This window comes from Nematostella vectensis, chromosome 5 (assembly GCF_932526225.1).
Source record: "Nematostella vectensis chromosome 5, jaNemVect1.1, whole genome shotgun sequence".
Taxonomy (NCBI): domain Eukaryota; kingdom Metazoa; phylum Cnidaria; class Anthozoa; order Actiniaria; family Edwardsiidae; genus Nematostella; species Nematostella vectensis.
The window spans coordinates 2,342,259-2,366,470 of NC_064038.1; the positions used below are offsets into that span (position 1 = coordinate 2,342,259).

General features: G+C 38.5%; 3 protein-coding genes and 5 non-coding genes across 12 annotated transcripts in view; 2 read left to right on the plus strand and 6 right to left on the minus strand.

Annotated features, from left to right (window-relative positions):
- The first annotated feature begins 109 nt into the window (after window positions 1-109).
- On the plus strand, window positions 110-2,743 carry LOC125563176. Its single transcript, XM_048728148.1, has 2 exons — window positions 110-455; window positions 831-2,743. The coding sequence occupies exons 1-2, from the start codon at window positions 390-392 to the stop codon at window positions 2,082-2,084; spliced, it is 1,320 nt and encodes a 439-aa protein (XP_048584105.1). The 5' UTR covers window positions 110-389; the 3' UTR covers window positions 2,085-2,743.
- A 1,144-nt stretch (window positions 2,744-3,887) lies between these two features.
- Window positions 3,888-24,212, minus strand: part of LOC5502942 (U3 small nucleolar RNA-associated protein 15 homolog) — a 36,799-nt gene continuing 16,474 nt past the window's right edge. The window contains exons 1-14 of one of the 2 annotated variants that reach the window (XM_001624024.3): window positions 17,143-17,315; window positions 16,737-16,829; window positions 15,321-15,452; window positions 15,196-15,248; window positions 12,983-13,106; window positions 12,075-12,129; window positions 11,580-11,705; window positions 10,619-10,754; window positions 9,568-9,652; window positions 8,078-8,236; window positions 7,362-7,463; window positions 6,893-7,020; window positions 5,560-5,618; window positions 3,888-4,605 (exon numbers count right to left, since the gene is read on the minus strand). In XM_001624024.3, coding sequence (XP_001624074.2) covers window positions 4,412-4,605; window positions 5,560-5,618; window positions 6,893-7,020; window positions 7,362-7,463; window positions 8,078-8,236; window positions 9,568-9,652; window positions 10,619-10,754; window positions 11,580-11,705; window positions 12,075-12,129; window positions 12,983-13,106; window positions 15,196-15,248; window positions 15,321-15,452; window positions 16,737-16,829; window positions 17,143-17,274 — 1,578 coding nt within the window. In that variant the 5' untranslated portion in view covers window positions 17,275-17,315 and the 3' untranslated portion in view covers window positions 3,888-4,411. Of the gene's footprint in view, window positions 4,606-5,559; window positions 5,619-6,892; window positions 7,021-7,361; window positions 7,464-8,077; window positions 8,237-9,567; window positions 9,653-10,618; window positions 10,755-11,579; window positions 11,706-12,074; window positions 12,130-12,982; window positions 13,107-15,195; window positions 15,249-15,320; window positions 15,453-16,736; window positions 16,830-17,142; window positions 17,316-24,212 lie in introns of those variants that run through there. The other variant, XM_048728147.1, reaches the window with a different exon arrangement.
- On the minus strand, window positions 5,190-5,326 carry LOC116610389. The gene has a single exon (XR_004293353.2). It is a non-coding gene; the product is annotated as a small nucleolar RNA SNORA16B/SNORA16A family (small nucleolar RNA).
- On the minus strand, window positions 6,552-6,688 carry LOC116610388. Its single transcript, XR_004293352.2, has one exon. It is a non-coding gene; the product is annotated as a small nucleolar RNA SNORA16B/SNORA16A family (small nucleolar RNA).
- On the minus strand, window positions 10,117-10,253 carry LOC116610386. Its single transcript, XR_004293350.2, has one exon. It is a non-coding gene; the product is annotated as a small nucleolar RNA SNORA16B/SNORA16A family (small nucleolar RNA).
- On the minus strand, window positions 11,027-11,163 carry LOC116610385. The gene has a single exon (XR_004293349.2). It is a non-coding gene; the product is annotated as a small nucleolar RNA SNORA16B/SNORA16A family (small nucleolar RNA).
- Window positions 13,438-13,574, minus strand: LOC116610387. Its single transcript, XR_004293351.1, has one exon. It is a non-coding gene; the product is annotated as a small nucleolar RNA SNORA16B/SNORA16A family (small nucleolar RNA).
- LOC116610383 (centrosomal protein of 83 kDa) overlaps window positions 17,515-24,212 on the plus strand; it is a 35,557-nt gene continuing 28,859 nt past the window's right edge. For all 4 annotated transcript variants that reach the window (XM_048728141.1, XM_048728142.1, XM_048728144.1 and 1 more), the window contains exons 1-6: window positions 17,515-18,062; window positions 18,336-18,869; window positions 19,034-19,117; window positions 20,324-20,421; window positions 20,735-20,879; window positions 23,982-24,107. In XM_048728141.1, coding sequence (XP_048584098.1) covers window positions 17,937-18,062; window positions 18,336-18,869; window positions 19,034-19,117; window positions 20,324-20,421; window positions 20,735-20,879; window positions 23,982-24,107 — 1,113 coding nt within the window. In that variant the 5' untranslated portion in view covers window positions 17,515-17,936. The remainder of the gene's footprint in view (window positions 18,063-18,335; window positions 18,870-19,033; window positions 19,118-20,323; window positions 20,422-20,734; window positions 20,880-23,981; window positions 24,108-24,212) is intronic.

The window sequence follows — 24,212 nt, forward strand, 5'->3', positions numbered from 1 at the left end:
ACGACTTGTATACACGCACGGGCTGGTAGATTTGCTATCGAGGAACAGATTATTCGTATTTGCCGCATGTCCATTGTACAAACCAGATGAAGTCTGACCTGCACATGGCTACATTGTACGTCAGGGTTCCCACAGTCAGGGAAAAGTCAGTGAAATTCGATTTTTTTTCAAGGTCAGGGAATTGTCAGGGAATTATGATTTAAGTCAGGGAAATTTGATAATTCTCAAAAAGTCAGGGAAAAGTCAGGGAATAATTCTTATTTTTCAAAAATCATTATTATGAATTGTGTTGGCGATAATCAAGCAACCTCACTGTTAATTAAAAGTTTCAAAAATCGCAATACATCAGTATAAACGAATTATCCTATGTGGTTTTCCTGTGGAGGAAAATGAAGTGGAGGACTGGGTCTGAATTATGTCGGCCATCTTGTTGCAGTATTGGAAAGCACGTGGAGGTAGGGCTGGAATTAAGTATTTTAGCTATTTTAAGGGCATTATTTCATAACCTTAGCAGTGATAGAGTGGGGGGATGCATAATGTAACAATTTATTGATCATTTAATGACAAAATCGGTAAACTAACGACATTTAATTCAAGATATTTTTGTATGCAGCGAATTTTTTCGTAACTGTTCAGTCTTAGTCTTAAGCTTTAAAAATTATTTTTGTTTATCCTGATTTGCATTTTGAAAAAGAGGAAACCACGCCTGAACTTAGTTAGATATACATTTTTTTTGTCCATTCTCATTGCATTTAATTGCAGCATGACTTTATACAAAATTATTTACAGTCGTAACACTTATTTTTTATAACTTTTGTATTGGTTTGTAGATGAGTAAGCGAACTGTATTTAATAATCTATGGCTTCAAGACCCACTATTTCCTTGGGTTGCACAAGCTCAGGAATCAACTAAAGCAAGGTGTAAAATGTGCTCTGTTACATTTGAGCTTGGAAATATGGGAAAACAAGCACTGATAAGTCATGCTAAAGGCAAAAAACATCTTAGGAGAGTTGCTCCATCGACACAACAAGTTTCTTTGAACTCTTTTGTCACTGTGCAAAAGCAAGAATCCGAACAAAATTCTTCAGCAGCAGAAAGGACAATGACTGTACCACCTCCTCCCGTCGATCTTTCTCAAGTTGCCAGTTCATCTGATTCATCTAAAGGCACAATTAAAAAGTATGTTACCAAAGATGAAACTCTAAAAGCAGAGGTGCTGTGGGCTATAAAAGTCCTCATGTCTCACTATTCCTGTAATAGTAGTGCAGGCACTGACAAGCTATTTTCCAATATGTTTCCAGACAGTGTAATTGCCAAACAGTTCCAATGTGGAGCAACAAAGTGTTCATACTTGATTTGTTTTGGCATTGCCCCATTTTTTCATGATGAATTAATGAAAAGACTTCAAGAGCAAGGAACAATGTATGTTATCTCATTTGATGAATCGCTGAATAAAGTGATCCAGAAAGAACAGATGGATTTGATTGTGCGCTTTTGGGATGTTCAGAAGAATAAAGTTGTATCAAGATACATTGATTCCCAGTTTCTTGGTCACACAAGAGCTGCAGATTTACTTCAAAGTTTCAAGCTAGGTCTACAAAAGCTGAATCCTGCAAACCTTGTGCAGGTATCGATGGATGGTCCTAATGTTAACTGGAAATTTCTTGAAGACCTATTAGAAGATAGAGAACAAACTGATCCAGATCTTCCAAAGCTCATTAATATTGGTGCCTGTGGGTTACATGTGGTACATGGGGCTTTTAAATATGGAGCTACAGCCACAGGCTGGCGTCTTGATAAACTTCTGAGGTCTCTCTGGTACACTTTTTCAGACTCACCAGCAAAAAGAGAAGATTATGAAGCCATTTCTGGAAGTTCCATGTGGCCACTACGATTTTGTGGAACAAGGTGGCTGGAAGATTTGCCAGTGGCAGAACGAGCAGTGGCTATCTGGCCAAATATCAAGAAATATGTTGACGAGGTGTCAAAGCTACCAAAGAGCAAAATTCCTACAAGCCAATCTTTCAAAAATCTACAGGCATTTGTACAAGATCCACTCATTGTTGCCAAACAAAGCACTTGATGTCTTCCTAGCAGAGTACTTTCACCAGAAACCACAGTATGCAGACCTTTGGCAAACAGTAAAGATGCTGCTTATCTTGTCCCATGGTCAATCCTGTGTTGAAAGAGGATTCTCTGATAACAAGGATATCGTGAGCAACAATATGCACCAAGACACGCTTGTTGGATTTCGCAGAGCTCACAGTGGTGTCAAAAGTCTGGAATGTCCAATTGAAGATTCTATCACAACTGAGCTGCTTACATCTTGTAAATATGCTAGTAACAGATACAGACAATCTTTAGCAGAGAAGAAATCAATTGAGGCAAAAACCCATAAAGAAAGCTTGAAAAGAAAAGTCGAAGAAGACATCAAGCAAGCAAAAAAGAAAAAACAAAAGCTTGAAACTACAGCTACTGCTCTTCTGAAAGAAGCCGATGACCTTGCTACTAATGCAGAAATGAAGGGAGACTTTAGCATTCTTGCAAAGTCGAACGCCTTGCGGGTAAAATCAAAAGAAAAGAGGAAGGAAATAGAGAAGGAAGAACAAAATATTGATCTTCTACAGAAGAAGCTGAAATCCTTTTGAAAAGACGTTAAGTCAAAATCTCACAATCTTGAGACACTATTGCTTTGTTGCTGTTATTGAAATTATAGATTATTCATTAAAAGTATTCATAAGACATGCTGCATGGTCATTGAAAAATGGGTTATGGTCAGGGAAAAGTCAGGGAAAAGTCAGGGAATTTTACTTTTTCAGATTAGTGGGAACCCTGTACGTAATGCGTGTGCTCACGGGACCTTTGTCATTCTCCGCTATTGTCAAGATCACACTGGAAAACATTGCACGCCATGATCAAGTTCATAAGAAACCTTGTTGCTTCCATGCAATCTCAATTTTTTCACCTAAGCTCATTTGACTCGTTGATGTTTCCACACAAGCTCATGTTTATGCGACTCGTTGATGTTTCCACACAAGCTCATGTTCATGTGACTCGTTGACGTTTCCACGTAAGCTCATGCGACTCGTTGATGTTTCCACACAAGCTCATGCGACTCGTTACGTTTCCACGTAAGCTCATGCGACTCGTTGATGTTTCCACACAAGCTCATGTTCATGTGACTCGTTGACGTTTCCACGTAAGCTCATGCGACTCGTTGACGTTTCCACACAAGCTCATGTGACTCGTTGACGTTTCCACGTAAGCTCATGCGACTCGTTGACGTTTCCACACAAGCTCATGTCCATGCGACTCGTTGATGTTTCCACACAAGCTCATGCGACTCGTTGATGTTTCCACCTGAGCTCATGCGACTCGTTGACGTTTCCACACAAGCTCATGCGACTCGTTGACGTTTCCACGTAAGCTCATGCGACTCGTTGACGTTTCCACGTAAGCTCATGCGGCTCGTTGATGTTTCCACACAAGCTCATGTCCATGCGACTCGACGTTTCCACGTAAGCTCATGCGACTCGATGTTTCCACACAAGCTCATGTTCATGCGACTCGTTGATGTTTCCACGTAAGTTATGCGACTCGTTGACGTTTCCACACAAGCTCATGTTCATGCCACTCGTTGACGTTTCCACACAAGCTCATGCGACTCGTTGAAGTTTCCACACAAGCTCATGCGACTCGTTGACGTTTCCACACAAGCTCATGCAACTCGTTGATGTTTCCACACAAGCTCATGTTCATGCGACTCGTTCATGTTTCCACACAAGCTCATGTTCATGCGACTCGTTGATGTTTCCACACAAGCTCATGTTCATGCGACTCGTTGATGTATCCACACAAGCTCATGTTCATGCGACTCTCTAATGTTTCCACGTAAGCTAATGCTACTCGTTGATGTTTCCACACAAGCTCATGCGACTCGATGACGTTTCCACACAAGCTCATGCGACTCATTGACGTTTCCACGTAAGCTCATGCGACTCGTTGATGTTTCCACACAAGCTCATGTTCATGCGACTCGTTGATGTTTCCACACAAGCTCATGTTCATGCGACTCGTTGATGTTTCCACGTAAGCTCATGCGACTCGTTGATGTTTCCACGTAAGCTAATGCGACTCGTTGATGTTTCCACGTAAGCTCATGCGACTCGTTGATGTTTCCACGTAAGCTCATGCGACTCGTTGATGTTTCCACGTAAGCTCATGCGACTCGTTGATGTTTCCACGTAAGCTCATGCGACTCGTTGATGTTTCCACGTAAGCTCATGCGACTGGTTGATGTTTCCATGTAAGCTCGTGCGACACCTTAATTCCCTAGCCCAGGATAAAGGTGTGATGGCACATCGCCGTGCTCAGATTCGCCGTCTCCTCATAACCATTACCAAACATGTGCTATCTCCCTTCTGTGACCTCTGGCATGCTTGCTGTCCCAAGTGAACACGAGGAAGCGGCAAATATAGTGTCCAAAGCGCCTAGCAGTTCACAAGCCTGCTGGTTGAAGTCTAGTTCTTTAGTTATGCCTTCTCTCAGGCTCGTAAAAAGTTGGTCAATGTTCGGAGACTGACCGATTATGGGAGAATACATATCTAGAGAGAAACAATGTGATGTTCATTAGTATTGTTCTCTTTGAAGTACCGAGTTTTCCATTACTACGTAGGGCACTACAAATCTAAACTGTAACTGCTCAGTCAAGCTAAAGTACTGACGCATCTTCACGCGTGTTCGGGAAGGTGCCAAAACTTGAGACTCTACAAACTTTACTCTTGTTCAATCAAGTATGACCCGGAGTTAAATATTGTTTGGGAGGTCTGTTTGTCAAATCAAACAAGGGCAGGGATCTCATTTATGGGGGAAATTGTCTTATGTTTCTTGTAAATAGTTGCTAAAGAATGTACTTCATAGTAGTGTTGAAAATCACTGTAAAGCTACTCTCTAATGCAATGTGAACATTACGAATTTCTCAAAGCATTCTAATTTAACTTAAATAGAATAGTGATTTTTTCAGAGCTTTGCAGTCAAAGACCAGTCAAAGAGCAGAAAATTTAAAGAATTTACTAAAAAAATCACCACATGTACTAAATTAGCAGAAACTTTACTAAAATCAAAGCCAATAGATATAGCAGTTCAAAACCATTTGTCAGACTTCTCTACTTAAAATCAAATTAGTATTTATGTTGCTTTCCTGGGTAATGCTGTTAGATGGGGCGATCAGAATCAAACAGCGACCATAAGAAAAGTTGTTACTGTTGGCTCCCTTTTGACTCCCTGGGGTATGAGGAACAACAGGGAGCTTCGACGGGGCCAGAAAAGATGAGGACCATAAGGTTGACATAAGCACTAAGGACTCATAAACAGTGTGAACCTCATTTAGATTTCACAAGTTTTTAAATTGTTTTATTGTAAGGAATTTTCGCTGATATGTGCATGGACGTTGTCCGAAACCAACGCTTGTACTGTATCAATGCATCCTTAGTACTGTATGTTTGCTCAGCTCAGGGGGCAAAGTACAGTAGAATTCAAAACTGGACTATTATCCTTACCTAACAGGATGTTTGCAACATCGATGAGGACAACAGTATATCTTGGGTTGGTTATATTACTGGGAATAAATAAATATCCAATCAATATAATAAAATGAAGAAAAAGAAGAAAAACAGCATTGAGGCTCGCTGATACAAGTTGATCGCTTTGTACAATTATTTATACTGGAATTATGAGTATTCCATGAAATCATGCAACCGGAACTAACTTCTAGTTTGAGAAAGGGTTAAAGTTTGACTAAAGGGGGTGACATGAGATAATCTCGCAGTGACCCATTAGGGTGTTAAACAAGGAGCATGCACCACGTGCGCATGGCTTTCAGAATGACAAAGACATAAAGGCTACTGTAGAAATCTAAATCAATAACAACGCTCAAACATTATTTAAATTTTATCCATACCGGACTTTGTCTCAAGTCATTAAGGTGACTTCCCCTGCATTATGGCTTTCTTTAAAAATCTTGAGATTTTAATTGGCCGGTTATGGTGGCTTCTGATGACCCCAACGGATTTCAAGAAGTCGACCAGTCAAAGAGCAGAAAATTTAAAGAATTTACTAAAAAAATCACCACATTATTACTCTACAAACTTTACTCTTGTTCAATCAAGTATGACCCGGAGTTAAAGATTGTTTGGGAGGTCTGTTTGTCAAATAAAACAAGGGCAGGGATCTCATTTATGGGGGAAATTGTCTTATGTTTCTTGTAAATAGTTGCTAAAGAATGTACTTCATAGTAGTGTTGAAAATCACTGTAAAGCTACTCTCTAATGCAATGTGAACATTACGAATTTCTCAAAGCATTCTAATTTAACTTAAATAGAATAGTGATTTTTTCAGAGCTTTGCAGTCAAAGAGCAGAAAATTTAAAGAATTTACTAAAAAAATCACCACATTTACTAAATTAGCAGAAACTTTACTAAAATCAAAGCCAATAGATATAGCAGTTCAAAACCATTTGTCAGACTTCTCTACTTAAAATCACATTAGTATTAATGTTGCTTTCCTGGGTAATGCTGCAAGATGGGGCGATCAGAGTCAAACAGCGACCATAAGAAAAGTTGTTACTGTTGGCTCCCTTTTGACTCACTGAGGTATGAGGAACCACAGGGAGCTTCGACAGAGCCAAAATGAATTAGGAAACATCACACTTCTAAGAAACCCATATATACAATATGGCAAGGGAACGAAAAATTACATAAAGACAAAAGTAATTGTTAATTCTACATAATCATTCTTTCACCCTAAAAAAATATATTAAGAAAATAAAAAAAACTATGCAAGACAAGAAGGGCAAGGACACGGCGCAGTCACAAGCATCGTACAAATACCTACCGTATTAGGAAATATAAGATGGGCACCAGTCCCTCCTCATCTCTTCCTGATAAAGCTCTCTCCAGTCCTCCTCGCCGTATCAGCTCTTGTAATATAGCAACCACTACAGGGGGGTGATTAGAGAGAGGCTAAAAACAAAGGGAAAAAATGTTATACATGCATGCAGATGTATCGTGTTGGTATGAGATTCTAGTCATCGCTAGGGGTGGGTGTCAAAAGCAGTGATTTTGAAACTGAGAAATCAATAGAGTTTACAGAAAAACTAATGCCATAACATTTGTCTGCATTGTCTTTATGAAAACAATAACAAAGATATGGCTGATGAGGGCACTTTAAAGGGGAAACAGTACTCTGTGCATCACAGTTTACTAAACAACCCATTATTAGAGGAGTGTTATTATTTAGCAAAAAGTTGTAAACTCTGGCAATTCTTCAGCGATTTCACTGGATTCTGGTTACCGTATCTCACCTGTAGTATGGCATCAAGAGCAGCAGCATACTCAAAATTCTTGACTAACTTGTCATACTTGTTAAGGTAGGTTTTCCTTTTTTCAGATACAACAACATCATCCTGCAATTATAGCACTAGTAACGGTGAACCACGTCCATATAGATCAACAAGGAAATGAGGAAAAGAATTTGATCATATAGCCTAACCACATTTATAAAGATCTGCGCAATAACGAAAAAAAAGTTAATAATATGGCAATTCTCGCAATAACAATAATTTTCTTTACCATTATTCAAATTATTGTTACAAGTGCACCACTCATCAAAACACCAGGATAATCAAATAATTACTACCCAACATCACTATCACCACATTTACAGTATCATTACCAACACACATAGCTGTCAACTCTCCAGTATTAGGCAAGCGTCTCAAGTCTTTGAACCTTTTCTCAATCCTAATTTTCTTGAAAATATCCATACATTTACTGTATTCCCACACATTAGCGCATTAGCTATATTGGTACTTCTGAAAAATTCACTATATTTTCTCAAGAGTTTTCCTAAGGCGAGGTTGACAGCTATGTATCACAATCATCACTTTGCTATTATCATCACTATCATCATCAAAACTAATACCACCAACTCACACTCTCATCATACATATCATTATAAAATTGTCAGAGTAATCCCTGACCATAATCATCATCAGCTGAAAATAATCAGCCTTCTCACCTCAGTTGGCTTATAGTTCTGGCCCCTAATGAAGTATTTGAAGCTCCCTGGGCGTGGCCTAGGAGGCGGTAGGGTAGATGTTTCTTCCATGTTATTGTTTCGGTGCTTAATTGATAGTAAGCCATCTGACATGCCAACAATGATGTGGGAATCATCAGGCTGTGGTAACAATAGCGAATTATAGATGGAAACACAGCCGCAAATGTAGAATTGTTTTCACTTAGGCTTACTATAAATAAAGTTCTTATAATATACAGGGCAAAACTACTCAATGGTGTTTGGCTAAGTGTGAGGGAATAACTGTACGCTCAATGAGGGCAAAATATTACTTTGCTGCAATTGGATATACAGGGTGTTTCAAAAGTTCGTGGACACTTTCAAGATGGTCTTATTCGCTGAGATTTAAACATAAATCATTTTTTTCCAATCAGATAGATAATAAGTTTAATATGCAAGGCATACTAATAAGGTTTTTGGCAAATTCCCGCCAAAAGGCAAAAAAAAAGTGTCGCGCATCATTACATTTTCACGCCATTTTTGGGTAGGCTGTCAGTTTGGTGTGTTTGCTTAAAATTTGCTAGACAAAAATATAGGCTAGGAAAATGGATTCAAACATGACAGAGAAACGCCTGAACAATGTTCAAATAAGAGCTCAAGCAGCAATTTTGTATGCCAACGGACTAACGGTTAGGAAAATTCTAGGAAGAAGCAAGAGTGGACTCAAGTTCGAGGAAATTTTCACCCACACTTCGAATTCGAGGGGCGAAAGTGCTCAACCAAGCTACAAATTACGACTTTGAAAATTTTGTGCACAAGGGGGGATATTCATCCAGAAAAATAAGCAAAAATCTAAAGAGAAAAGCTCTCTTAGGGTCTTCGCCAACCTTCTGGAGATACATGGCCAGGAAGGGGTGGAAACCTTTTCAGCAGCATAAAAAGCCATTATTGAGCACCTGTCTGTGAAAATCCCGTTTGAAGCTCGCAGGCAAGTACAAGTTCTGTCAGTTACTGAATGGGACAACTTTCTCTTCACTGACGAGTACCTTTAGTACTTGTTTCATCACCCAAACTCAAAAAAACAATGTTGTTTGTGGGGCTTAAAGACTTAATTTTAGGCATCTTATCTTACTTTGGTAGAAATTTCTCACTCCATACCACAGCATCTTAGGAAGTTATAAAAGAAAAAGGAGGACACGCAAACTATTGAAATTGATATGGTAGCTTGCTACGTTGATGCACCTTGTTTTCCTGCAAATTTCCTTGAAATCAGACTATTAAAATCTGCAATTACATTAATTTAAAAAGTGTCCACGAACTGTTGAAACACCCTGTACACACATGCTGAATTTTGTCCTTTTATATAATTGCAATGATGGAAAAAAATGAAAATGCTTGTGCAAGTAACCCCAAATTTTACCTTGGCCATGTTATTACCTATTCAAATGCTTAATGAGTTGTACAATGCAGATGTGTGCCCATTTTATACTTACTGAAACAGCCAAGCTGAGAATTGGAGATGGATAATCCATGCTGTGAACAACTTTGTAGTCTTGAAGGTCATAAACCTTGACATTCCTGGAATAACAAGACAGATTAAGCTGAAGAGAGGATATATCTAAATGGTACAAATGGTATTAAGGTAGTAAAAACTAATTTCAAATGTTATAAGTGTAGCAAGGCCATCATGTTAATATTACATAGGACATCCTTGCAATATTCCACAATGTTTCCACTCTTTGCTTGGTTAGGCATTGTTTAGACATTGTTCTTTTTAAGTACCATTTCAATTGCAAATACATGGGAACAATAGAGTCGATTGTTTCATCTTCATTTGCACGCATTTACATTTGGCACGGCACAAGAAAAGAACGGCATTTAAACTAAGCATTAGAAGTTCTCATGTCAAAATGCAAGCATAGGATTTAGTTCCAGTACAACGATAAGTGATTCAAGCAAGCAATATTGCTAATTAAAGACCACAAATTTAAGAAAGGGCTGCATAATTACAGTACAATATTAATTGTGTTCTAAGGCATATTTTTGTTGCTTTCCTGGGTAATGCTGCAAGATGGGGTGATAAGAGTCAAACAGCGACCATAAGAAAAGTTGTTACTGTTGGCTCCCTTTTGACTTACTGAGGTATGAGGAACCACAGGTAGCTTCGACGGGGCCAGAAGAATGTAAAGGTTAATTGAATTATGAAATTTTAATTATGAAATTTTAAGTGGCTTTGATTGCCAGTGTTCTCCTGTTTCCAATCTTTTTGGATAATGACACTTCACCGGAGGTCCCATAACTTCAAGCTGTACTACACTAGCCTAAATCGAAGGGACATAAAAAGAACCACTAGGGATGCAATAAACCGACCCCAGTGACAGTCCTTACAAAAATCACACATAAAGGCACTTGATTTGGAGCCTAGCTCTGTTGTGCATTCTGCATCAGTACATCTGGTGGAAGTTATGCAAGAATCACGTTATTTTAACGAACCTTGAATAATATACTGTATACCTCTTTCATAAAATTCATCTCCTTGAATACCTGTCAATGGATCCTGATAGCAAGCGTTTGTAAGCGCCATCAAAGCAGAGAGAAGTGATGGTCTTCTGGTGGTTTGAGAATGAAGTGACGAGCCGACCTCCACTTAGGATGTCCCAAATCTTGATGACATTCTCCCCTTAAAGACAAATGAGATACATGTATGACCATTTGAACAGGGGTTTCATTAGGTCCAGGCAGCTGGCATTATCAATCTCCACTGCCTACTCTGAGATCTAATGAAACCCCTGATTTGGACTAAGTGAATTATGACTATGAAGCATGTCTGGCAAACAAGAATAAAACATATAAGGATATGAACTGATTCCAGGGCTTTTAATCTAGGCTATAAAATAACCTGTGTTCAAAATGGCATGACATTTTGATAAGAAGATTACATTAGACAAAAATAATGTTGCTTTCCTGGGTAATGCTGCAAGATGGGGTGATCAGAGTCAAACAGCGACCATAAGAAAAGCTGTTACTGTTGGCTCCCTTTTGACTCCCTGTGGTATGAGGAACCACAGGAAGCTTTGACGGGGCCAGAAGAGACATCCTGTAGTTACACGGTAATTCTTGGATAATTTAAAACTGTGGTATTAGGGAACTTAGGCAACATCAGTGGTGATGGCTAAGAGAATGTGACTGAACAATTCTTTTCTGCTTAGCACTCAATTCTAAATTATAGTTAGCTTGTATAGCTACAATAGCTGATATGAAGACAAAGGGTGTTTTATGTCTGGCCCCCAAATATCGTTTTGTCCTCTGGTGTTGCCATACTTGTTGCAATCATCGTTGTTGCTATTAAATTGTATGTCAGCCATGCATGTCATATTTTGTTTATGAAAGATGCTGCTTTGAAATATTATTTCAAAAGTTACTAATGAAATTCTGCACAAAGATGAGTTATTTTAGGGCTTACACAAAAAAACTATAATTGTAGAAGATCAAATAGCTATTGTACCTGCTGTTATTGCCATTGCACCATTTGGATACATCTGGATACATTCCACCGGGGCACCATGGTCCAAGGTGTTCACGCTAGCATTACATCGCCTGTCCCACATTCGGACAGTGTGATCGTATGACCCTAAAGAGGAATGGCAAGGGTAGGGTCAAAAAGAGACAAAAGCTCCTTTATTACTTGTATACACAGAACATTTCCCAGATATATGCACCAGTCTTCAAGAAATTGTTTGTGAAATTTGAGAACATCTAAAGACACACAGCAAATCAAGACTAAGAGTTCAACCAATAGGATACAGTACACTCAGTGTGACACATTTGAGAAGGGTGCTGTAGCTGAGGGTAAAAATTTCAATAACACAAGCACAGGGTCGCAGCTCAGCAGGAGGCAGCTGTATGAGAGCTGTAGATTCTTATAAAGCAAACAACATCTGATGCTTATGTCCCTCACCCAAATAAAATCGTCTATAGCTACAGCCATGGAATGACAAACCTGTTAAGAAGATGTCACTGCTAACTTGACTTGCCACTCCTGTCCTCACATAGTCCTGGTAAGAATTCAAAGGGCCCTCTTACTAATGCCATCCTAATGAATAATACTGAAGCCAAATCTAAACAGGATTGAATTCTAGGGTACTCACTAAAAGCAAGTAAAGTGATCCTTGTAGAAGGCCATTCTTATCTATCCTAAGAGTACAGTATGTAAAGCCCCTAGTGTGTTCACTAATTGGCCAATAAACGTGTCTTCCTTCCATTTCATTTACTAAATAGAACCAAAAGCTTTGTTTATTCAAAGGGTGAGCTTTATGTTATTGGTGTGCAAGTGCTCTGTGGAGTGGGGATAACCATGTTATTGGTGTGCAAGTGCTCTGTGGAGTGGGGATAACCATGTTATTGGTGTGCAAGTGCTCTGTGGAGTGGGGATAACCATGTTATTGGTGTGCAAGTGCTCTGTGGAGTGGGGATAACCATGTTATTGGTGTGCAAGTGCTCTGTGGAGTGGGGATAACCATGTTATTGGTGTGCAAGTGCTCTGTGGAGTGGGGATAACCATGTTATTGGTGTGCAAGTGCTCTGTGGAGTGGGGATAACCATTCTGCCAAAGGACACAAGATTTACGCTGGTGCAAGCATTTGTGAAACAGGCACAAGCTCCCTGTTTCTTTACCAGAAAACACTCCGCCAAACGTGGGGAGCATTCTGTAGAGTGGGTGTAAGACTACCCAAATAACAGAAAACTCTTATGTACTGTTTGCATGAGCCATCACGCCATCACCCCAAACAATGAATGAAGGTACATAGGGTGTCTGTCAAGGTTCATGAACCCCAAATTCTTAGCTGGTATTGCCTTCATGTGCCCTGCAGTGTAGTTATCCCTAAGATTCCAGAGACCCCTACATACTTCGTGTTCTTTATAAGTGGCTGTCGTCTGTTCAGTGGCAATGTCCCAGCAGTTTACAAGTTTGTCATCTGAAGCAGACACAATGTGAAGGTTGTCTTGAAGAAACTTGGTCACATGAACAGGCCTGTGAAACAATATGATTTCTTGGTCAGGTGGATGTCATAAAGAACAAAAACATGGATGGGAAAAAAGAGAGAGGGAGAGAGGAAGGAGGATGAGATAAAAATATGGTAATTAACAGATGGTTTGTCAGAGTAGAAAAAAAGGGTTGAGATGAGTAAAAGTAGTGAAATTAATAGATGAAAAAAGGAGTGGAAAGAAGATGACAAGGAAGAGTTGAATATATTGGACTATGCATCATGAGCAAATATATAAATAGCTTAAAAATATGTCTTATGTAAAAATGATATATGAAAAACGCAATGCTAAAAAAAATGGTTAAACATTTTGTTGGTTTTGTTGCTTTCCTGGGTAATGCTGCAAGATGGGGCAATCAGAGTCAAACAGCGACCATAAGAAAAGTTGTTACTGTTGGCTCCCTTTTGACTCCCTGAGGTATGAGGAACCACAGGGAGCTTCGACAGGGCCATCACTAATCAAAAGTACAGTAGTTATATTGTTGTTAGGTAATTGGTGCACCCAGCGGATGCTGTCAGTCTATGGGAATTGTATGCTAGTGAGGGTTAATTTAGTGACTAATTCTTTTTATTTTACAACCAGGTTTGTGGCATACAGTACTGACGGAAAGTAATGAAAAAGAAATTGGCCAAAGTTCACCAAATTACGTCCTTTTGTTTTCAAACCGAAATTTCGGATGTTTTCGCAGAAGTTCGGTTACGGTATTTTCGGCTGTTTAAACCAGCCGAAATTTCCGCATCCGAATTTCGGCCAAAGTTTTAGGGCTCTTGTTTTCGATTTTCGTTTGAAGTGAGCTCTTAATCTGTACACCGTACTTTCCTAAGGCCGAGACAGCATTACGGAGGCTCTATGTTATTTAGGAGAACATACACATGCGATCATCGAACAACACATGCAACGTAAGAAAGATGTTAAGCATGAAAAATAGATTTCATTTGCATAAAAATTGTTCGGAGTTTGATGTTTACATCTGTAATGTGACCGCGGAAAGCATGTCGCTGTTGCGTGGTCCAGACAATGGAAATGTCACGCATCTCAAGATATTTACATTCATCTCGCTGTTCTAAAACTTTATTATAACAATCATGTAATGTTAGTCTAAAGTATTTTGGTTTCCCCTAGTCTAAAAAGTTATTGTACAGCTCGATCATATTTTCAAAACGCGACTTGATATTTTTAGAACTCGCGGGAAGACCCGGGGAAAAATTGTTATGATTATGTCACTTCAAGCTGTCGCGACATTCGAATCACGCTCTTTCTTCGAGAAACACATAACATTTCCGTAAATGAATACAGTTATTAACAAGGATCTCTATTTGATTCCAAATAATTTTTGTTTTGCTTGAACTGCATTTCGAGTTTGAGTCTTGGAGCTTTTTTATTTATTAATCAAACGATCTCCATGTTTATTCTACGGATGTGACGGATTCATGCAGCTTTTGGGTTATTGTTTATGAAATCTATCAACTCGAACTGAGAATTGAAAAAGAAGTGTCATGGAGTGTTCGTTCGTGTCCTGTTAGTTTCTTCATAAAGAAATATACCCGCAAATATACAAGAACAACGGTATTCGCACGTGATTACGTGTTTTTATTTCCCTTCGTTCAATGTACGGTATCCCTCCTTGCTTATATTGATAAAACCCTGTGTCGCTCTGCCAACAAACATTTAGTATCTGTACATTCTCTGGATTTTCTGCTGTACATATTAGCCCATCCGAAAATTGTGAAGGTGAAATACGGAGAAATTCGGCTAGGATGTGTTTGCCTTAGAATCGTCGCTAAGGCGAAAATTGCCGAAGATCGGGAGCGTGTTAAACAAAAGAATTTTGGCCGTGCCGAAATTTGCGGAAGTTCGGGTGTTTTCGGATGTGCTTGAGGTAATTCAGCGAACTTCGGCCACTTTCTTTTGCATTACTTTCCGTCAGTACTGTACAAACAAATGCCTATTTAACACACAGAGATTTTGACATTGAAATTGAAGTTCAAAACTACTTGTATTAATAAAATTTTGAGCTAATTTATACTTTAATTTTAAGGCAATAATTAGAGAAGAGCATAAATACGGAGACTCACCCTGAATGTCCTTTGAATTGTCTCAAAACAGCTCTACTATTTAGGTCAAACAGCTAGTGAATAGAGCAAAAAAAAAAAAGGTTGAGCTGAAATAATTGAATAAAAATCAGTCTTTAAAAAGATACCTGTATCAGACCATCTTCTCCTCCGGCTATCATCAGCTGTCCATCACTGCGAAATGTACCACAGTAGGCTACTTCCTTGAATCTGGAAATGGTCTTGTTGACTTGGTGTGTGGTTGAGCTGTAGATCTGCACCTTTAATGATGAGAACATGGAAAGCATTGAAGGATGCATAGAAGATTGCAGAATTAGACCTAAATGATGATCATCATAATAGAGATGATGGTACTGACAATGATAGACTAGACATAATTATAATAAAAAATGATGTTTATCATCAGAATAATGATTTCTTTATAAAAATAAAGGTATACTGCAGTCAAAATACAGTTGGTGTTAGTTTGCTACAATAACTGATTCTTGTTATACTACAGTAACTAATGAACAGAGCAATGGAAGCACGGGTGGCCTCTCACAGGGTGGCCTCTCACAGCTGTGGATTCTTGAAGTTACTTTCCAGTGTTTCCAGTCTTCTCGGAGAAGAAAACTAAACTGGAGGTCCTGTCTCTTCAAACTGTACTACACTAACCTGAACTGAAGGGATGTATAAAAACAAGGGGGATGCAATAAATCCTCTGGCAACGACCACCCTCAGTGATAGTGCTTAATAACAATACACACAAGGGAGCACTTTATGCCCGGGGTGTGCAATATATAAAAATCGATATCAAAAATATGATCGATAAGTTGAAATCAATCGATAATCCTTGATTCATTGATATCAATTGTATCGAATGATCGATATTAATCGATACTCACAAAATTCTTCCCAATTGAGGCTATCAATTTTATATCGATCTCTCCAGACTGCAGCAATAATTTGTAACAAGTAGTGTAGTATATACTATGTACAGTGTTGTTTTTTTACAGCCTGACTGCAACAATGGTTTCACTACTTCAAGTTAATTGTGTAGCATCAATAAACATTATTCTGGACGCTGTGGCGAAAACTACTGTGGCTACTACTAGTTGGTGCTGGTTCCTTAGTTTTCACGTTTTGTTTTCACATTGCGATTAAAAAAAAAACGTTTGTTAAATCTCTGGTACTCATCTTTTATTTTTTCCCGATTTAATCAATAAATTGACATAAATTGATCAGGTCCATTGAAAAATCGACAACTATCGATTTTCCTCACAATTTTTCTATTGATTGCTATCGATTACCGATACCATTAACTAATTTTATCGATTGAAGTCAATTAATATTGATTATTGATTCTATCAATTGCACACCCCTGGCTTAATGTGGAGCCTAGCTCTGTTGTGTCTTCCGCACCAGTATAGCTGATGGAAGTAAGGACATAATCCAGCCAGTGCTTTAAATACTGCCATAATAACTATCCCCCCCCGCCCTATCCATCAGCACGGCCCATGGAAGTTGTCCTTGCTTATTTTTAATTCCTACAATAAAATCCTCACCCTTGTGGATCCAGTTACAGCAAAATCATGAGGTTTAGAATTACAGAAGTCCACATGTGTGACCGCACCATACTCTCTTGCAAAGATGGGCGACTAGAAGGAATGACATTATTTACAAGATCAGAAAACAGCAAACACTCGAGGCACTTCCAAGTCCGAGTCCATGCGGTATATAAGTTACCTTATAGATTTCAACGTCAAGAAACATCACTTAAACATTATATTTTCTAGCAGTGGTCCGCTAGCCTGCAATTTTTTAAATGTGCTTAGTTAAGGGTATAAAGTAAGATTTAGAAATCCAATCATCGAACTCACGAAGTTTGTGTTTTTATCGGAAACAGCTAATAAAACACCGAGAGCGAAACAAGAATGGCGGATTCACAGTATGGAACATACGACTACTTACGCTGAATTTCTTCCAGAATTTGGAGTCGCTATTCTGTTTCCTCTCTACTTTTGGATAGCGTTTCACTTGAATTTTGTGAAACTCGGACGCCATTTTGGAAACACGTGCAGAGAATAATGAATATGCAGGCATCACCCACAGCGGACTATTCTATTAGATCCAGGCCCCAACAATTTGTCGGTCAATTCCCCACAGGATATCAATCCGAAAAAAATATGAAGAACCCAACATTTTTTTTTTCTTTTTCTTTTTTTTTTATCTATCCCTTCCGAATCTTTTACTGGCGTTTATCATTTCCGTATTTATTTTATTTTATTTATTTTTTCATAATTGCAGTATTATGAAAATGCAAAGTCTCCCCTCCCTCCCCTCCCCTTAAAATGTTTTGTGTTCCCAAATCAAACTTTGAGTTTGTTTTGCTATACTTGTTATGTCCACAAATCGTCTTTTACTTTTATGAGATTGTTGAACGGGATGTTTCTCCATAATAACTTGTAAGAAGAAGCGCATCTGAATTAAGCCGCAAAAGTCAAATTGGAGCGCTTTAAATTGGAGAAAACGCTATGAGCAGTTAACCGAAATGATTCGTTCGTTGATAAAAAACATCACATCACATCATCTTCGCAAACAAACCAAGCTGAAAAAATATGAAAACTAGAGGAATCAGGACTTGGAATTAGCAATGGAAATAAGCAGTACACACTGCTTGGTCAAGGGGAGAGATAATTTGTGCCCGGGGGCAGATAACTGTGTTTTTGCTGAGGTGTAACGAAGCGATAAAGAACACAACCAGCATGCTGCATGGGCACGACGATGTCGACGAAATAAAGGAAGGACAACAAAACAGGGGGTGTACTTCGACTACAAAAGACCTGCAGGACGCTGTGTTCAAAAACTACTCAGGCGAATTAGCCACCCCGGTGAGATATTGTTGTCTGATTTAGTTACCGTGTCGAAGGCGGTGGATTATTTCGAGTTTGGCGGGAAATGTTCAACATGGCAAAAAAAAAAAAAAATGAAAAATGAAAAAAAATGATGGTACTAGAAATGCTGTTTGTTTTTTGTTCAGTAGAAATGCCATTTGATGTTAGTTTAGCTGGTCTTTTAAAACTTTCTTGACCATATTAAAAAGAACAGATTTTAAACAAAAATAATTCAAAAATTCATGTGATTTTACTTCATGTTTCCTTTAGGCTGGAGCACTTACTATGAGAAGCAAGGAATTAGAAATCCAAGCCCTTCAGAAAGCTCTAAACATCCCTGAAATGCCCAGTCTTGTGCTACCAGAAAGGATACACTGCCCTACTAGCTTATACTCCAGTCAATCATTGAGAAACCCAAATAATCTCACCCTACTAGCAGCATTGCTAGATTGTTCTGGACAAGAAGGACCTCTTAGTTCAACCCTCAATTTTGACCACTCACCAATTGGAGAGAATATAGATCTACCAGAACATGGCCTTAACCAGAGCAACCATCCTTTTCGTTTAACAAATTCAACATTGAACCCAAAGAATGGTATTCAACAGAGTAGCTTGAGAAATTTGAGGTTTGAGGCACAGTCATCAAGGCAATCAGGGGTGATGCAGGAAAGCCATGTGTGGAATCCAGGCGGACACTCAACATCCCCAGTCCGTCACGTTAGGGAGACGCGGAGTCTAGATGGTGATGACTACAGGCGGACATTGTTGCTGGATAGAATCAAGGATGCACATGCAATCATACAAGTAAGCATATTCTGATAGGCTTTTTGTTTCCTAATTTTCCTAATTTTAATGTGGCTAACACATTGGACTCCCAATAAAGTATGTAATATTTAGAAACATAAAGTAACTCCCCGAATAATATTTTTTGTTGTTTCTCTTTTGTATAACATTTTGATTGGATTTAGACACAATCTGAACAGCTGACCATTGTTGAGGGTGAAGTGAGAAACCTGCAAGGCAAGCTGGAGACTAGGGAAGAACAGCTCATGGTAATATGTGGTCCCCTTCACAAATATTTTTTTAACTGAGTAAAAGCTGAAAGGAACCAATTCCACCTTTGCCATAGGTTCGTTATAATATTAAATATAATATTCTCTCCTTCAAGGTGTACCCTTCTTTCTTAAGGTGTACCCTTCTTCCTTCAAGGTGTACCCTTCTTCCTTCAAGGTGTACCCTTCTTTCTTAAGGTGTACCCTTCTTCCTTCAAGATGTACCCTTCTTCATTCAAGGTGTACCCTCATCCCTTCAAGGTGTACCCTTTTTCCTCCAAGGTGCACCCTTTTTCCTTCAAGTTGAACCCTTCTTCCTTCAAGGTTTACCCTTCTTCCTTCAAGGTGTACCCTTCTTTCTTCAAGGTGTACCCTTCTTCCTTCAAGGTGTACCCTTCTTTCTTCAAGGTGTACCCTTCTTCCTTCAAGGTGTACCCTTCTTCCTTCAAGGTGTACCCTTATTCCTTCAAGGTGTACCCTTCTTCCTTCAAGGTTTACCCTACTTCCTTCAAGGTGCACCCTTATTCCTTCAAGGTGTACCCTTCTTCCTTCAAGGTGCACCCTTCTTCCTTCAAGGTGTACCCTTTTTCCTTCAAGTTGAACCCTTCTTCCTTCAAGGTTTACCCTACTTCCTTCAAGGTGCACCCTTCTTCCTTCAAGGTGTACCCTTCGTCCTTCAAGGTGCACCCTTCTTCCTTCAAGGTGCACCCTCCTCCTTTAAGATGCACCCTTCTTCCATCAAGGTGTACTCTTCTTCCTTCAAGGTGTACCCTTCTTTCTTAAGGTGTACCCTTCTTCCTTCAAGATGTACCCTTCTTCATTCAAGGTGTACCCTCATTCCTTTAAGGTGCACCCTCCTTCCTTCAAGGTGTGCTCTTCTTCCTTCAAGGTGCTCCCTTCTTTCTTTAAGGTGTATCCTCCTTCCTTCAAGGTGTACTCTTCTTCCTTCAAGATGTACCCTTCTTCCATCAAGGTGCACCCTTCTTTCTCAAGGTGTACCCTTCCTTCAAGGTGTACCCTTTTTCCTTCAAGGTGCACCCTTTTTTCCTTCAAGGTGCACCCTTCTTCCTTCAAGGTGCACCCTACTTCCTTCAAGGTCTACACTTCTTTCTCAAGGTGTACCCTTCTTTCTCAAGGTGTACCATTTGGATTAGACTCTACATGATAATTTCTGTGAATTTTGGACTGATTAAGTTATTGTGTTAGACCTATCAAAAAGTTCTAGAAGAAACCCAATGGGAACAGATACAGATGAAACAATACCAAACAGAAGAAATCAATAATACAAATTCCCTCCATCTAAGGTAAGCAAGATGAATTCTGACAGGAGGCAGCAAAAAGACAAAGTAGTTCTGTTCTCTAGACTACAAGAGATTTTGATGTTTCCACAATGATCAAATCCTTGACATATCAAGGCAAACCTGTCCTATGGCAAGGCAGTTGGCAGTATCCTATATTAGCTATGACAACCAAATACAGACACAAAAGAAGACAACTTTCTTTTATCTATTATTTGATGAAGCTTAAGTACCTTGTGTTGGTTATGCTTATCGAAGAGGGAATGGTTTAGTATAGTGTGGAATTAACTAAAGTTAAAATCTCTGTTTTCTTCCTCAGACTGAGCAGATTAGAGAAGGAATTCCACAGTCTGTTGATCACTCATAATGCTCTTCTATTGGACAATAAAAGAAAAGAGAGCTTGTTGGAGCAGACCTCATTGAGTGTTAATCTCCTTGAGCAGACAAACAGGGAACTTCATCAGGTACAGTCATAAGTGAGACTCGGTCAATTCCTGATCAAATGTTGTATCCCAAGCAGTGTAGCATTGCTATGAATATTGTTACCTAGAAAAATGTTACATTGCTAATATATAGATTTATGCACTGCCTAAAAGCGGAGCCAGCATTAAACACCTTTTGTGTTGACTGATCGAGGTATTTTTGGGGGATCTAGGATCCTGCTCTCTCCTGAGATTTATTTATTGTACGAACCAGATGGATCCAGGCCTTATTCAATAATTTAAATTATGCAGTACATCAAATTTAGCAAACACAATTCTTGGTGTGAATATGGCTGTCAAGAGTCTAATGGTAAATTCTTATGTCCCATCATAGAAGTTCCATTTTTTTTTAATCAAAACAATACTCCCACAAATTTTCCCTGGGGAAGTCATGGATTTAACAACATTCCAAAGATTTTAAATAATATATTTAGACTGTTTAGATGCCATACTGTAATTTTTATGCATTGATTTAGTGGCAATTCTCTCTTTCATCGGACCAAATATTCAGAAAAAAAATGTCTGGAAGTTAAAATCCAAAAATATATCTCCTTTCATGCATTACATATTGGTGCACCCACCCTTTACCATATAGTGGCCTCGTTGTTGGTGGCCTACTGAATGCAATGAAGAAAAAACAGATTGATTTTGGAAGCAAATCTTAAAAAAAACATCTAGGGCATCACTGACAGTGCTAAAATGCTAACTTCTAATTTCAAACCAAACCCTTTCATTGATCTATGTTTGGGGTAGAGAGGAAGCAAAGAATATCAATTGACTAAAAATTAGTTGACAGATATAAAGAGAAAGGAGATATAAAGGAAATTGACTCAACTTGAAAGTTTTGGTGAAAAAAATATAACAGTAATGAAAATAATTTGATTGAGCATTTCTTGACATTTCCCCTTTCCCATTATCTTAACCCTTTTACCACCACAGGCCTCTAAAGAGGCCATGTCTATGCTATCCAAGTTATGTGAACAGAATTCTATTATTGAAAAAGAACAAGGTTGTTGCTAGTGTTATAAAGTCCATGTATGTATGTATGTTTATAAGTATTTTGCCCCAAAAACCCTTCCCCTTAATAAAAGTTCCATAAATAAACATTTGTAAACCTACATTCTGACAAGCTTTGTCTTTGCAAAGAACAAGTAATGGATGAAACAGGATTTCAAAGATAGAATATAGTGTTAGACACAATTTTAGATAAGATGCAATACTGAAGTTTTAATGTACCATTTTTAGTGGTGATTTCCCATCCCCATGGGAATCAATATCTACAAATATACATCCAGTAATGCATTATATTTTGGTGTTTTTAGAAACCCTGGATCCAACCATTCCAATGAAATAAATCTAAACCTCTAAAATAAATGTAATGGGAAAGAGGCTTGGAAAGGAAATCCTAAAAAGAAAATATAAGTGAAAGTACTAAATGAAAGTTTCTAATTTAAATTAATTGCATAAAAATAGTCAACAGGGAAAAGGAAGAAATATGACTCTTTTTTAAATGTTTGAAAATAAAATAAAATAACAATAATGTGATAATTATATTCAGTACTTTCCTAAAATATCCCCTTTCCCATTATCTTTAGGTTGATAGAAAACTGTTTTCTTTACAGATTTATTATTTAAAAGCAAAAGTTTGTTTTTAGTTTACTATAATTTAAGTATCTTGTTCTCAAAAAACCTATTGAGTGTGTACTGCTGAATCACATAGTAATGCCCTATTAATTTGAGCCCCCTTCATTATGGTCCTGGGGAAGTCAGGGGTTAATGTGGGGTTTTAGATTACTTTTTAACCAGAATATGTCAAGAGGGGTGGTGGTATTGACAGTTTTTGACTCTTAAAACTTGGAAACAGGCTTTTATTAACGTCTAATCCCCCACCCTTTCCTGGGACCATGTGTGTGGGGGTATCAAATGACTAGTGAATAGGAACTCCCTACTGTTATCTTTCAAGACATGGTTTTCAATTCTAATGTCTTCCAGTCTTTAGCATTCATCTTGGCCCTCAGGTTGTTCCTGGTTCATAAAAGAGTGAAAACAATTATTAATTATATCTTTCAAAACAATCTTTTCATCAAGCCATTTATAATCTAACTAATTTTCCACAACTATTCGAAAAAAATAAACACATGACATTCAAGATGCAGACAATAACAACAATACATATTGGCAATAGGGGTCGATTTTTTTTATACTCGGTAAGGAAAATTTCTCTTGTAAGTTTTAAAAGTTGCTGTATCTTCTAAGGATATGTATCTTCTTAGGACTAAAAGCACAGGATATAAATACAAAAAAGGGTCTTCTTTAGCAGTATATGACAAATGCAACCCGATATTGGTTAGCCTTTATGAAATATTTCAACACAATCAAGAACAAAGATAGAACAAAGAATGTCGAAACAGAGGGAGTTATGCTCAAATAATTTGATTACTAAGTTAAGTACTCGCATTCTCAAAGCAAACAAAAAGGACAACAAAAAGCCCAATAACTGTCATATCCTTAAGACAATACAAAGCGTCGTCCGAAACTCACCTTGCATTATTTTTGTCGCTTTCTCGTGGTTGTGTTCGCTTTTAAATTTACTAGCTAAAACCAGATATATCCTAACATAAATCTTGGCGTGAATGAATGTTAGTAGATCTCCTCTAGTTGACTTTATCCTTAAGTCACAAAATTTGAGGCAAAAAGAAATAATCATCGCATGGCAAGAACTTTTTCCCTTGCTCCGTGCTTGTATTTAGCCGCCATTACGGGGCCGAGTGGGGCCTGGGAGTTGCGCGGCTGACTGACTGGCGCAATGACCACAAAACCAAGTCGCATAGTTATACCATATTTCTATACCTATGGAGCTCCGCGCGCGGCCTACCGTCGCGCTGGCTCCGCTATAATGTTGTGGCCAAGCCTGTTGTATTGTCATGAAGGGTATCACCATCCACTAATATTGCAATACTATGGATGTCAAACAATTATGACAAATTCTATAACAAAGGCTATACACAAAATAACAAAGGCTTTGTAATCAGGTGCCATTTTTAGTAGTACCGCATATTATGTTAACCCTGTACTGTATTTCAGAGGAACCAGAAGCTTTTGGACGAATGTGCCTCTGCATTTCAAAGCTACCAGGAAGCATTTGCAGCACAGAGGAAACAAAAGCTTGAAAAGCAAGAAGCTTTGGCAGAGCTAGAACAAGTTAAACAGGTTTGAAAGCATAGACTTGACACAAGATAGCTTTCATGTTGATTTTTTTGTGTTTATTCTTTGGTTTGCAAACCTCCATCCCAATTTTCAACACATTCTTGTTGC

Coding starts and splice junctions, on each gene's coding strand:
- LOC125563176 (XM_048728148.1), top strand. CDS start 390: ATGAAGTGGAGGACTGGGTCTGAATTATGTCGGCCATCTTGTTGCAGT. Junction 456..830: donor GTATTGGAAAGCACGTGGAG/GTAGGGCTGGAA, acceptor ATTGGTTTGTAG/ATGAGTAAGCGAACTGTATT.